Source organism: Heptranchias perlo, chromosome 7 (assembly GCF_035084215.1).
Source record: "Heptranchias perlo isolate sHepPer1 chromosome 7, sHepPer1.hap1, whole genome shotgun sequence".
Taxonomy (NCBI): Eukaryota; Metazoa; Chordata; class Chondrichthyes; order Hexanchiformes; family Hexanchidae; genus Heptranchias; species Heptranchias perlo.
Genome location: NC_090331.1, coordinates 91015023 through 91029444, shown reverse-complemented (window position 1 = coordinate 91029444; position 14422 = coordinate 91015023). Strand labels below are relative to the sequence as shown.

Genomic DNA, 14422 nt, shown 5'->3' with positions numbered 1-14422 from the left:
GGAAACCCCTCGAAATCCCCCCCAACCAAACCCCCCCCTCTCCATCCTCCAAATCAGTGCCTTGACATAAGTGGGAGAGGGGGAGGGGTGGGCGAGATCAGCAGAAGACTCACTCCCGGCCTGCGGAATGTGGGCGGGTTCGAGCCCAAGGGCAGGGGCAAGTCCGCCCAACATCTGCCCTCACCTCCCACCAGAATCTCCAGGCCTGCGATTCGGCGAGAAGGGAGGTGGCAGCATCGGGAACCAGATTGAGAGTGACCCTGAAGGAGAGAGAGAGAGACAAGCGCTCAAAGATTGAGGCAAAAGCCTTGAGCAGGGCCAGTGCCCAGATCCTTTAATGTGGGAACGGTTCACCAGTTCAAAAGCAACCTTTGAGCAGCAGACGTTTTTTGAAGCCAACGTTGAGTTCTTGGCCCTGTGGGATCACGGTGGGCTGCGTTACGAGACGGAGACTCTGCGTCCCTCGGTCACACTTTCAGAAAGTTGGACAGTTGCGCAGTGCTTCATGTACGAGCTTCCGGCATTCCTGCAGGGGAGTCTATTCATCGTCCTTGGGATACCTCTGGCTAGCCTTCACAAAGAAATCCTCGGCAGCATCGAGAGTGATAAGCAGGTCCTGTGAATAGCAACGCACTTGTTTTTAAGTTGCAATTGTCATTGGGTTACAACAAGTTGACATACATCGTATTCGCAGTACAACAGTACACCTGGACATGGTGTCAGCCTTGCCGAGTGGCTGGGCTTGAGGCCTAACCGAAGAAAGAAAGAACCAGCATTTATAAAAATATCATAATTCCTAAATGCAAACGCTACATACATCAATAAAGAAAGAAAGACGTGCCTTTATATAGCGCCTTTCATAGCCTCAGGACTTCCCAAAGCATTTTACAGCCAATGAAGTACTTTTGAACTGTAGTCACCGTTGTAATGTAGGAAATGTGGCAGCCTATTTGCACACAGGAAGATCCCACAAACAACAATGAGATGATGATATATGAAATATATCGAAGTCCCCTGTTTTTCTTCAAAATAGTGCCATGGGATCTTTTACATCCACCTGTGGGGGCAGACCGAGCCTCGTTTTAGCGTCTCATCTGAAAGACGGCACCTCCGACAGTGCAGTGCTCCCCCAGCACTGCACTGAAGTGCCAGCCTAGATTTTGTGTTTAGGTCTCTGGAGTGGGACTTAAACCCACGACCTTCTGACTCAGAGGCGAGGGTGCTACCCTCTGAGCCGTGGCTAACACCATAGTCAAAATTGTTTGTGCTTCAAAATTGCCATCGGGGTCCTAAAACTGGCATAGTTGGCATATCTAATCAGCCTCCCGCCCGAAACAGGTGGGCGGCTGTTTGCCTGTTTATAGGTTCGTCTCGGAAATGGCATCTAGCGGGCACGATGGGCGTTCAGAGGGCTATCGGGGTTCATCTCCCCGATTTTCTTCTGGAGGCCACAAGATTAATGTTAATCTCAGCACGCTGTGTTACCATTTACTATAAGCTCCAATTCAGAGACTCAACAACCTATAAAATCTTTAAGAACGTAAGAAATAGGAGCAGGAGTAGGCCATGGCTGATCTTCAACCTCAACACTTTCCCGCCCGATCCCCATATCCCTTGATTCCCTTAGTGTCCAAAAATCTATCGATCTCAGCCTTGAATATACTCAACGAATGAACACCCACAGCCCTCTGGGGTAGAGAATTCCAAAGATTCACAACCTTCTGAGTGAAGAAATTCCTCCTCATCTCAGTCCTAAATGGCCGACCCCTTATCCTGAGATTATGACCCCGAGTTCTAGACTCTCCAGCCAGGGGAAACAGTACTCTATGCCTCTGTTTATAAAGCCCAGGATCCCGTATGCTTTTTTAAACTGTTACAAGGCCCAACGATTACTGGGATATGCACTTAAAGTGCCATAACCCACAAGGCTACGGACCAAGTGCTGGAAGGTGGGATTAGGCTGCGAGCTCTTTTCCGACCGGCACAGACACGATGGGCTGAATGGCCTCCTTCTGTGCCATAAATTTTTCTATGTTTCTAACCGCTTTCTCAACCTGTCCTGCCACCTTCAAAGATTTGTGCACATAAACCCCCAGGTCTCTCTGTTCCTGCACCCCCTTTAGAATTGTACCATTTAGTTTATATTGCTTCTCCTCATTCTTCCTGCCAAAATGTATCACTTCACACTTCTCTGCGTTAAATTTCATCTGCCATGTGTCCGTCCATTCCACCAGCCTGTCTAAATCCTCTTGAAGTCTATCACTATCATCCTCACTGTTCACTACACTTCCAAGTTTTGTGTCACCTGCAAATTTTGAAATTGTGCTCTGTACACTCAAATCCAAGTCATTAAAAGATATCAAAAAAGCAGTGGTCCCAGCACTGACCCCTTGGGAACACCTCCCTCCAGTCGGAAAAACAACCGTTCACCACTACGCTCTGTTTCCTGTCACTTAGCCAATTTTGTATCCATGCTACCACTGCCCCCTTTATTCCATGGGCTTCAAGCGTAGAGCAGCGGAAAGAAAGTGGACTTTAGGCACGACGGATAAAATAAAAACTAGAAGGCGTAAGGCGATTAACCCAGCATCAAAGCTGTGGCAGGGGGTTGGGAACCTGAGCAGGGAGACAGAGGAAAGCGTGTCAGGAAGGGACAGAAGGTATGGAGTAAAAGGTAAAGTGTTAAAAAAGGAAAAAGCAGGAACTAAGTGTCACAAAACATATTTGAAAGTTCTTTATCTGAATGCACGTAGCATTCGTAACAAAATGGACAAGTTAACGGCACAAATAACTACGTATGGGTATGATCTTGTGGCCATTACAGAAACATGGCTGCAGGGTGACAACGACTGGGAATTAAATATGCCAGGGTATTTAACAATCAGGAAGGACAGGCAGGAAGGAAGGGGAGGTGGGGTGGCTATGTTAATAAAGGAAGGAATCACTGTAATACAGAGAAATGATATTGGGACAAAGGATCAGGATAATGAAACAGTTTGGATAGAGATAAGGAATAATAAGGGGTAAAAAACACTAGTGGGCGTAGTATATAGGCCTCCTAATAGTTGCAACTCTGCTGGAAGAAGTATTAATCAGGAAATAGTCGGGGCATGTAATAAGGGAACAGCTATAATCATGGGGGATTTTAACTATCATATTAACTGGACAAATCAAATTGGGCAGGGCAGCCTTGAGGAAGAGTTTATTGAGTGTATTAGGGATGGATTTCTTGAGCAGTATGTAACTGATCCTACAAGGGGGCAAGCAACCTTGGACCTGGTCCTGTGTAATGAGCCAGGATTAATTAATAATGTCCTAGTTAAGGATCCCCTTGGAATGAGTGACCATAACATGGTTACATTCCATATCCAATTAGAGGGCGAGAAGGTTGGTTTTCAAACAAGCGTACTGAGCTTGAATAAAGGAGACTATGATGGTATGAGAGCGGAATTGATTAAAGTGGACTGGGAAAATAGATTAAAGGGTAAGACGGTACATGAACAGTGGTGTTCATTTAAGGAGTTATTTTACAACATTCAAAAAATATATATTCCACTGAGGAAAAAAGGGTGTAAAAGAAATGACAGCCATCCGTGGCTAAGTAAAGAAATTAAGGATAGTATCCGACTAAAAACAAGGACATATAAGGTAGCCAAACTTAGTGGGAGGATAGAAGATTGGGAAATCTTCAAAAGACAGCAAAAAGTAACTAAAGGATTGATTAAGAAAGGGAAGATAGATTATGAAAATAAATTAGCAAAAAATATAAAAACAGATAGCAAGAGTTTCTACAGTTATATAAAAAGAAAAAGGGTGGCTAAGGCAAATGTAGGTGCCTTAGAGGATGAGACCGGGAAATTAATGGTGGGAAACATGGAGATGGCAAAAATGCTGAACAAATATTTTGTTTCAGTCTTTACGGTAGAGGACACTAAGAATATCCCAACACTGGACAAACGGGGGGCTCTAGGGGGGGAGGAGCTAAATACAATTAAAATCACTAAGGAATTGGTACTCAGTAAATTAATGGGACTCAAGGCGGATAAATCCCCTGGACCTGATGGCTTATATCCTAGGGTCTTGAGGGAAGTGGCAGTTGGGATTGTGGATGCTTTGGTAATAATTTTCCAAAATTCTCTGGACTCAGCAAAGGTCCCGGCAGATTGGAAAACTGCTAATGTAACACCCTTATTTAAAAAGGGTAGTAGGCAGAAAGCTGGAAATTATAGACCAGTTAGCCTAATATCTGTGGTGGGTAAAATTTTGGAGTCTATTATTAAGGAGACAGTAGCGGAACATTTGGAGAAACATAATTTAATAGGACAAAGTCAGCATGGCTTTACGAAGGGGAAGTCATGTCTGACAAATTTGCTTGAGTTCTTTGAGGACATAACGTACAGGGTGGATAAAGGGGAACCAGTGGACGTAGTGTATTTAGACTTCCAGAAGGCATTCGACAAGGTGCCACATAAAAGATTATTGCTCAAGATAAAGAATCACTGGATTGGGGGTAATATTCTGGCATGGGTGGAGGATTGGTTATCTAACAGGAAGCAGAGAGTTGGGATAAATGGTTCATTCTCGGACTGGCAACCAGTAGCCAGTGGTGTTCCGCAGGGGTCGGTGCTGGGTCCCCAACTCTTTACAATCTATATTAACGATTTGGAGGAGGGGACCGAGTGTAACATATCAAAGTTTGCAGATGATACAAAGATGGGAGGGAAAGTAGAGAGTGAGGAGGACATAAAAAACCTACAAGGGGATATAGACAGGCTGGGTGAGTGGGCGGAGATTTGGCAGATGCAATACAATATTGGAAAATGTGAGGTTATGCACTTTGGCAGGGAAAATCAGAGAGCAAGTTATTATCTTGATGGCAAGAGACTGGAAAGTACTGCAGTACAAAGGGATCTGGGGGTCCTAGTGCAAGAAGATCAAAAAGTTAGTATGCAGGTGCAGCAGGTGATCAAGAAGGCCAACGGAATGTTGGCTTTTATTGCTAGGGGGATAGAATATAAAAACAGGGAGGTATTGCTGCAGTTATATAAGGTATTGGTGAGACTGCACCTGGAATACTGCATACAGTTTTGGTGTCCATACTTAAGAAAAGACATACTTGCTCTCGAGGCAGTACAAAGAAGGTTCACTCGGTTAATTCCGGGGATGAGGGGGCGGACATATGAGGAGAGGTTGAGTAGATTGGGACTCTAATCATTGGAGTTCAGAAGAATGAGAGGCGATCTTATTGAAACATATAAGATTGTGAAGGGGCTTGATCGGGTGGATGCGGTAAGGATGTTCCCAAGGATGGGTGAAACTAGAACGAGGGGGCATAATCTTAGAATAAGGGGCTGCTCTTTCAAAACTGAGATGAGGAGAAACTTCTTCACTCAGAGGGTGGTAGGTCTGTGGAATTTGCTGCCCCAGGAAGCTGTGGAAGCTACATCATTGAATAAATTTAAAACAGAAATAGACAGTTTCCTCGAAGTAAAGGGAATTAGGGGTTACGGGGAGCGGGCAGGAAATTGGACATGAATTTAGATTTGAGGTTAGGATCAGATCAGCCGTGATCTTATTAAATGGCGGAGCAGGCTCGAGGGGCCGATTGGCCTACTGCTGCTCCTATTTCTTTTGTTCTTATGTTCTTATGTTCAATTTTGCTGACAAGCCTATTATGTGATACTTTATCAAACGCCTTTTGAAAGTCCATATACACAACATCAACTGCATTGCTCTCATCAACCATCTGTTACCTCATCAAAAAACTCAATTAAGTTAAACACGATTTGCCTTTAACAGATCCGGGCTGGCTTTCCTTAATTAACATTCATTCACTCACCTGACGAAGGGGATAATCTCCGAAAGCTTGTGATTTTAAAATAAAATTGTTGGACTATAACCTGGTGTTGTAAGATTTGTCCACCCCAGTCCATCACTGGCATCTCCACATCTTTCCTTAATTAATCCTTATTATTCCCTGCCAGACTGGAGATGATTGGGTAATTCCCCTGTCAATCACACCAGGAGTCCGCAATGCTGTAAGTGACTGGGATTGATTTTATGCACATAATTTATATTATTTAACTATCCTCCACTCACTGCATTTTGCTGGAGAAATAATCCTACTTTTATCGGGAGTCTTTGCTGTAGTTTCAGTCAGGAGTTCTGTTTGCTGCAGTTTGTAGAGACTCAGTTTGTTGAGTAAATAGATTGTTGTAAAATAGTCTCTGTTTGCTGTAAAATAGACTTTGTTTGCTGTAAGTCCCGTCGTAAGTCCTGCCCCGCCTCCAACTCATTGGCTGACACAGTGGTATCAATACTCACTTTATTCTTGGGATTTGGGCATTGGTGGCATTTATTGCCCATCCCTAATTGCCCTTGAGAAGGTGGTGGTGAGCCACCTTCTTGAACCGCTGCAGTCCGTGTGGTGAAGGTTCTCCCACAGTGCTGTTAGGAAGGGAGTTCCAGGATTTAGACCCAGCGACGATGAAGGAACGGCGATATATTTCCAAGTCGGGATGTGGTGTGACCTGGAGGGGAACGTGCAGGTGGTGTTGTTCCCATGTGCCTGCTGCCCTTGTCCTTCTAGGTGGTAGAGGTCACGGGTTTGGGAGGTGCTGCCGAAGAAGCCTTGGCGAGTTGCTGCAGTGCATCCTGTAGATAGTTAACTCTTAACCGGTCAACTCTTTTCCAGCAAGAAACATTACTCATGATCCTCTGTGTCTGAATCATCGTCAGGAATGCTCAATGCAATGATCTCCAAATCAATCATTCATTTCCCCTTCAGCAAATGCCGTTTCCAAATATAGATCAGTCACAGCGGCTCAACACTTCCCTTTTTCTAACAAGTTTCTTTTTAAAAGGACACTTACCAACACAAAGAGATATCTCTCTGGTGCTTGACTTTCATTCAGGAAGATGCTGGTCTCTTTTGTTAGTCTCTGTAACATCTCTTGGGCTGCGTATAGGTTCTGAGAGTGGATTGTACTCGATTTGGTTACAGACAGCAAAGTACTGGCTTCATTCTGAAAACCTGAAAAAACAATTGACTCAAACATAGGAAATTTAGGAGGCCATTCAGCCCCTCGAGCCTGTTCCATCATTCAATGAGATCATGGCTGATCTGTATCTTAACCCCATTTACCTGCCTTGGTTCCATATCCCTTAATACCCTTACCTAACAAATATCTATCAATCTCAGTTTTGAAATTTTCAATTGACCCCCAGCCTCAACAACTTTTTTGGGGAGAGTGTTCCAGATTTCCACTCCCCTTTGTGTGAAGAAATGCTTTCTGACATCACCCCTGAACGGCCTAGCTCTAATTTTAAGGTTATGCCCCCTTGTTCTGGACTCCCCCACCAGAGGAAATAGTTTCTCTCTATCTACCCTTTCAAAATCCTTTAATTGCCTTAAACACTTCAATTAGATCACCGCTTAATCTTCTATATTCAAGGGAATACAAGCCTAGTCGATGCAACCTGTCCTCATAATTTAACCCTTTTAGCCCCGGTATCATTCTGGTGAATCTGCGCCTCACGCCCTCCAAGGCTAATATATCCTTCCTGAGGTGCGGTGCCCAGAACTCAACGCAGTACTCCAGATGGGGTCTAACCAGAGCTTTATACATCTGTAACACAACTTCCTGTCCTTTCTATTCCTGCCTACTTGAGATAAAGACCCACGTTCCATCAGCATGGAATTCCAAAACACGGCTAACCAATGTAAGACCACCACAATTTCCTATTTAAGAATATTTTGGGGATAGCGAATGAATGAGCTCGGCATCACCCAATGGCAATATGAGGCTAGAACAGAGGTCGACAGGAGATGTGACACAAATGTTCAAAATTATGAGGGGTTTGGTGAGGTAAATGGGGAAAGCCTATGTCCACGGGTGTGTGAGTCGGTAACCACAGTGCATCCATTTAAGGTCATCACCCAAAGAATGAAGGGAGAGATTAGAGGGAATTTCCTTCTTTTTACTCAGAGGGTTGTTTGGACTTGGAATTCCCCACCAGAAACAAGGTTGGGGGGAGGGGATTCCGTAATAGCATTTAGAAGGGACGTGGAGAGATATTTTTGTAAAGAAAACTTTTAAAGGTTGACGGGGAGAGTGCAGGGGAATGGGAATATGTGGATAGCTGTTTCAGAGAGGGGGCACAGGGGAAATGGGCCGAATGGCCACCTTCTGCGCTGACAAATTCTCTGAGGTAGTACTGATCCTTGTTTTTATTGGCAGCAGCCAGGACCATCTGAAGACGATCCTTGTGACAGTGAGGTTCGAGCTGCTCACACCGGCTGCAACCTCCTGCTCCCCTCAGCCCCCCACCACTTATGTGACAATCGTGCATCTCCAAAGGATACCAGGAATGGAACCCAAGACTGCTGGTACCACCAGGGCTCACTGCTCTCTGTATCACTCCTAAATTAAGTTGTGGTTTAACGCCAAAGATTCTGCTGTTAGCACACGGACCAGTTTTGTAGCTTAATTGCGTTCACCGCGCTACCTCTGGGGACAGGCCTGAATACAGAAGGCAGTGCTGCAATACCGATGAGGGGCTGTACAGGAACGGGGTACTCCACTCCATTGGGTGCTTTTGTTTCCCACCCCCGGGGTCGCCAAAGGTAAAGTAAAATGGCGGCTGGCGACCTTACTCGCCTCCAGAATGGCCATTTTGTTCTGGATACCATGTGCAGTGATATGAATGTAGCTGACCAGCAGAGGCCTCAGCAGTCCCCTCCTCTCTTCTCACCCTCCCCCTCGTCTCACCCTCCCCCTCTTCTCACCCTCCCCCTCTTCTCACCCTCCCCCTCTTCTCACCCTCCCCCTCCTCTCACCCTCCCCCTCCTCTCACCCTCCCCCTCCTCTCACCCTCCCCCTCCTCTCACCCTCCCCCTCCTCTCACCCTCCCCCTCCTCTCACCCTCCCCCTCCTCTCACCCTCCCCCTCCTCTCACCCTCGCATTAGTCTGAATGACCACCCTACATTTTGGAGCCTCGATGGTGAGTGTTGATGGGCCGCTGATTGATGGGGCGGGGGGGGGGGGGGGCGGGGGGGACATCACAGCAGGCCCCAATCCAGATGCTGAACATCAGACTTGCTCGCTCTAACCTCGTACGCCAACCGGATGTAATTTTGGATGAAGTGCCGTACAGGCCGGGAGGCCCCAGCTTCGATTTTCCATCTGTTCTGAAGTATCAGTGCTACTACTGACTTTATTTGCCCCTCTAGGCTCATGCTCTGGATAGTTATCCAGTGACACCTCCCCCCCCCACACATGAAGATGATAATAAGATTTGGGTGGGCTGTGATGGCCCCCCATGGTTGATTAGCCCACCAACACTCACTGTCCAGGCTCCCACACGATGGGTAGCCACTCGGACTCAGGCGAGGTCCAGGGGGATGGTTTGTGGCGGCTGCGGAACAGAACTCTAGCAAGAATCAGGAGAGGAGGAGAGGGGAGGGACGGAAGGCAAAGTGCAAACTGCAGAGAAGAGGCAAGAAGAACCATCTTAACAGAGGAAGGGCCGAGAGGCAGCCCTGGGGTGGGCCGTGTTCACTTCAATGGGACCACAGCGGGAGTGAGGCACGGTACGAGGTTAACGTAGCTCCAGCAACGGCTCGTAGAATAACCTGACTACAAGAGACTTACACTCAGAGGGGGCCACAGGCCTTACCTAATTCTTCTAAGATCCGTTTCCAGCGGTTTCTCAGTTGCCTTCGAGTCTGCCGTAAAGTGTGTATGTCGTAGTTAAGCTTCTGCCATTCCTATATGAAAGACAGAGGGAATTGTTACCACTGACTTGGTCGTAAGTCCAATGGTCCAGTGAGAGAACTGGCCTCCAATTAGACAGTATGGAGAGATGGCCTGTCGACTCCTCGTCCTTGTTAAAGATGGAAGGCTGGTTTTGGTATTGAAATTCTTACTTGAAGTTTTCTCCCTTCCTTTCCTTAAGATACTGACTCTTGGTAGGACCATTGGTTGACCTTGGTTACCTCACCCAATGGTCCATCTTAATAGTGAGCCTAGACAGTAACAGGTAAATTTGATGAACATGCACTCCAGGAGCAGGGCCACACCCACCGGGAAATCACGTCAGAGCAGCACGTTTAACCATGCAGGCCAGCACAGTCCCATCTTATCCCCACTCAACGCCCAGGCCTGCTCCTTTCCTCCTCCAATTTTCACGTCTACCTTCACCTATTCTGACCTGCCACCTCCTGTACCTCATCTAAGTCCAAGTGACCAAGTATCCATGTGCGAGCCTAGATTATGAGTACTGGTAGGATGGGATTGAATGGTGGAACAGGCTCGAGGGGCTGAATGGCCTCCTCCTGTTCCTATATGAAATGTAACCAGCAAATACAGTGGAAAGAGATGAGATAGGAGCACACAAGGAGAAAGGGAACAAGATAGGGGGGGGGGGGGAAATCTGGATATCACTTCTAGTCTAACAGCCTGTTACCATAGATGGGAGGAAGTGATCAACTGATTAGGGATAAAAGCATAGACTTACTGTCAGGGATATTTGCAAGTGAATGTTTAACGGCCGGCATTATAAGCGCACACTCCCGGGGTGCAGCCTCCCTATCGGAAGCACATTATCGGAAAAATCACAGGCCGTTTGCTCGGGCAGAATTTGGGGCCTTAGAAAATTGTGGGAAACGTGTCTCCCAGTGTCCTGATTAACACTCCTGATGGGGAAGGCTCCACCCCAAGAGATCAACTTAATTCATAAAAACTGTCCCTTTAATGCTCTTGGATGACCCCCCCCCGCCCCCCAATGCTATTTTAATGCGGGCGTTAACTTGTTTATTTGAAATACGATAGCACCATCATTAAAGTGGTGAGCCGCGGAATGCCACTGTAAGTGTTCATACAGATACAGATCAGCCATCATCCAATTGAATGGTGGGAACAAGCTCGAGGGGCTGAATGGCCTCCCCCTGTTCCTATCCACTACCATCTCCAGCAGTGATATCTGGATTAATATACATCATGGAATAACACACTCTGCTCTGAAGTCTGAGACAGTAACACATCAAGGTGTTGAGATAGCACTGATAAACAGCATGAGATGACCTCTTTTATGGCCCCATCTCAATACTTTACAGCTTTGGGACATACTCCAACCTGTGTGTTACCTTATATAAAACAGAACAGTGACTGTATGGACCCCCACCCCAGTACGAGCTGGTGTTTTTAGGAGGGGAGGGGGGAGAAAGGGAGAGGAGGGTAGGGAGGAAGCTGGAGAGAGAGAAAAAAGAACGAGATGGGTGCCTGATGTAAAGTTATTAAATGGCTGATGTTATCCTTTGCTGGCTGAGAGCCAGCCATTGTTTTTTTCAGTGTTGTGCCCGAGTTACTGTTGATAAGCACAAAGGGTTACTGCAGCACACGTACCTCTGAGTCTTTGTCTGCTTGCTTTCTTTTCGTAAGCAGATCAAACAGTTCCCGATCGTCGTCTGCTTGAGTGTGAGATGAGTCACATGGTGAGCTCCATAAATTCCTTTCATAGTCCCTGGGACTTTCCAACGTGCTGTACACTGACTTCTTTCTGCAATCACTGTGTGTAAAAAGAAACATGTACCTTGTGAGGACTCAATGTCGACAGGTCTGGTCGTATTCCATTGCACCTCCTGGTCCAGTAAAGCCTCGCATTTAAAATTCTCATCCTTGTGTTCAAATCCCTCCATGTCCTCGCCTCTCCCTATTTCACCTCCTCCAGCCCTACAACCCTCCGAGATCTCTGCGCTCCTCCAATTCTGGTCTCTTGTGCATCCCTGATTTCCATCGCCCTGCCATTGGCGGCCGTGCCTTCAACTGTCTAGGCCCTAACCTCTGGAATTCCCTCCCTAAACCTCTCCGCCTTTAAGACGCTCCTTAAAATCTACCTCAACCTCACTGCACACCAAGGCACTCACAATGGGGAGAGGCCGTTCACCTGCTTTGTGTGTGGGAAGGGATTAACTCAGTTATCCAACCTGCTGAAACACCAACTTGTTCACTCTGATAACAGACCTTTTAAAAGTTCTTGTAAGGATAGGTACATATAAATTACTAATTGGAATATGCTAGTTGACATTATACAGATATTAAGCTAGAATAACTTGGGTTAAGTTAAGTTAAAACATGCTTCAGACAGACACACAGCTGCAGCCAAGCAGGGGAGGGAGTGAAGATGGAATTTAATTACACCAAGGTGTCTGGAGGACTGCTGGGGAGCGTGGCTGGAAAATCAGTTCCTTTTGTAAAGGACATTGGACGAGGTAAGGGTTTGAAGGTTACAGAAGTGAGTAATGAACACCCTTGCGTGGGGTGTAATAAACAAACTAAGACATCGGGTCTCCATATTATAAAAAAGGATATAGAGGCATTGGAGAGGGTGCAAAAAAAGATTCACAGGGATGATACCAGAACTGAGGGGATAGATTTGTCAGGAAAGGCTGAACAGGCTGGGACTCTTTTCTTCAGAAAAGAGAAGACTGAGGGGTGACCTGATAGAGGTTTCTAAGATAATGAAAGCGTTTGATAGGGCAGACGTAGAGAAGATAAGCCAGAAATCGTTCAGAGCGGTGAGGCGATGGTCAATACTGCCCCTGCGAATTAAATTAACTAATTTACTTAGTGCGGGCTCTGTGCCATCGAATTGCTTGAATTTGAACTTTAAACAAAATGTGCGCTATCAACCCAGCCTCTGAGCAGCGTGAGTTGCTGCACGGCTGGAAAAGTCAGTGAGGGGAAGACACACCCACAAAATCTGTCAGGAAGAGAAGTCCCGCCCACTGATTCAGGCTGCATTGCTCAGGCAGGAGGGCAGACTTCATTCATTTAAAGTTGTATTCTGAATGTCATTGTAAATCAAAATTTTACATTTTTGTCTAAAAAGCCAAAGAAATAATTGAATTAAATAAAGGAGACAGAAGGGAAAAGTAAAATTAAAATTTTAATTTTTTTTTAAATTAAATTTTTTTTTAATAACCAAAAATTATTAAAATAAGGAATAATATGAGATTCCACATTTTTAAAAGTTAATCTTTAGTTGTTTGGCAGTCATTAAGACTTATGACGCTGTTAAAACTTAGTTTAAACCTGATATCTTTAAGCGTGATGTAATTAGTTACTTTCCAGCTGGGCAGATAAGCAAGTTGGTGCTTTTTCAATGATTTCTCTGATTGCAGCATATGATGTCCCTTTAATTCGAAGCTCTCATATCGCCAGCAAACCACTAGGAGCAAGTTCCGGATTTCCACGTTTCACTGCACATGTGCAAACACGGGAACTTGCTCCTTCAATTCACCACTAAAAACGGAGAGCGCTGTTGAGCTCCTCTGTTATTCCGGGAGCGATTTCTGGCCCATTGTTTCCACGTGTGGGGGAATCCAAAACTAGAGGTCATAATTATAAGGTAGTCACTAACAAATCCAATAGGGAATTCAGGAGAAAACTCTTTACCCAGAGAGTGGTGAGAATGTGGAACTCGCTACCACATGGAGTGGTTGAGGCGAATAGCATAGATGCATTTAAAGGGGAAGCTAGATAAACACATGAGGGAGAAAGGAATAGAAGGTTATGCTGATATTGGTAAATAATGTAGGGAGGGAGAAGGCTCGTGTGGAGCATAAATGCCGCCATTGACCAGTTGGGCCGAATGGCCTGTTTCTGTGCTGTAACTATATGTATCTATGTACCTCTTTGACCAAGCTTTTGGTCACCTGTCCTAATATCTCCTTATGTGGCTTGGTGTCAAATTTTGTCTGATAATCGCTCCTGTGAAGCGCCTTGGGATGTTTTACCATGTTAAAGGCGCTATATAAATGCAAGTTGTTGCTGTGGGTGCAAACATACGAATGGAGTATTGTAACATTCTCCAAGTCAGATAATAAGGATAAATAATCCGAGTCCTTCTCCTGTGGGCAGGTACCTCGTATCAGGAAATTGTGGGATCGCTGCCCGTGATTTTCCAACCCTATAAATCATGCTCTGCTTCTTCTTTCGTGTCTGGCCCTCATTCTCTCTTATCATGCCCCAACGAGCAGGCCTCAAATGATCACAAGATAGGTTTGGATGAAGAATGTCCCCTTGGCCCACTTAATCTCATTCTTACAAAATACCAACCCTGCCATCTTATCATTAGGGCATCTATTTGTTTCTTAAATGAGACCAGTGTCATTGCCTCAACCACTCTTCCTGGCACCAACTGACCACCTTAAGTGTAAAGAAATGCATTGTAACATCTATCCTAGATTAGGCCATCGCAATCCCAAACCTGTGCCCTCTTGTCCTTCTGCTCTGAGATATCTGAAAGTATTGTTTACTCTCTCTATCCTGTTACGTATCTTATCGAAGATCCACTCTGAGATGCCTCTTTTCGAGCTTATCAACTCACTTCTCATAGCTCTTCCCTCTGATACTGGAG

The 14422-nt window shown here is 45.7% G+C and overlaps 1 protein-coding gene across 1 annotated transcript in view; it reads right to left on the bottom strand.

Moving 5' to 3' along the window:
• Positions 1-312: 312 nt before the first annotated feature.
• The window catches only part of LOC137323405 (melanoregulin-like), a 78482-nt gene continuing 64372 nt past the window's right edge, over positions 313-14422 (bottom strand). The window contains exons 2-5 of the mRNA XM_067986884.1: positions 11407-11569; positions 9680-9770; positions 6873-7033; positions 313-616 (exon numbers count right to left, since the gene is read on the bottom strand). Of these exons, the coding sequence (XP_067842985.1) occupies positions 539-616; positions 6873-7033; positions 9680-9770; positions 11407-11569 (493 nt within the window). The 3' untranslated portion in view covers positions 313-538. The remainder of the gene's footprint in view (positions 617-6872; positions 7034-9679; positions 9771-11406; positions 11570-14422) is intronic.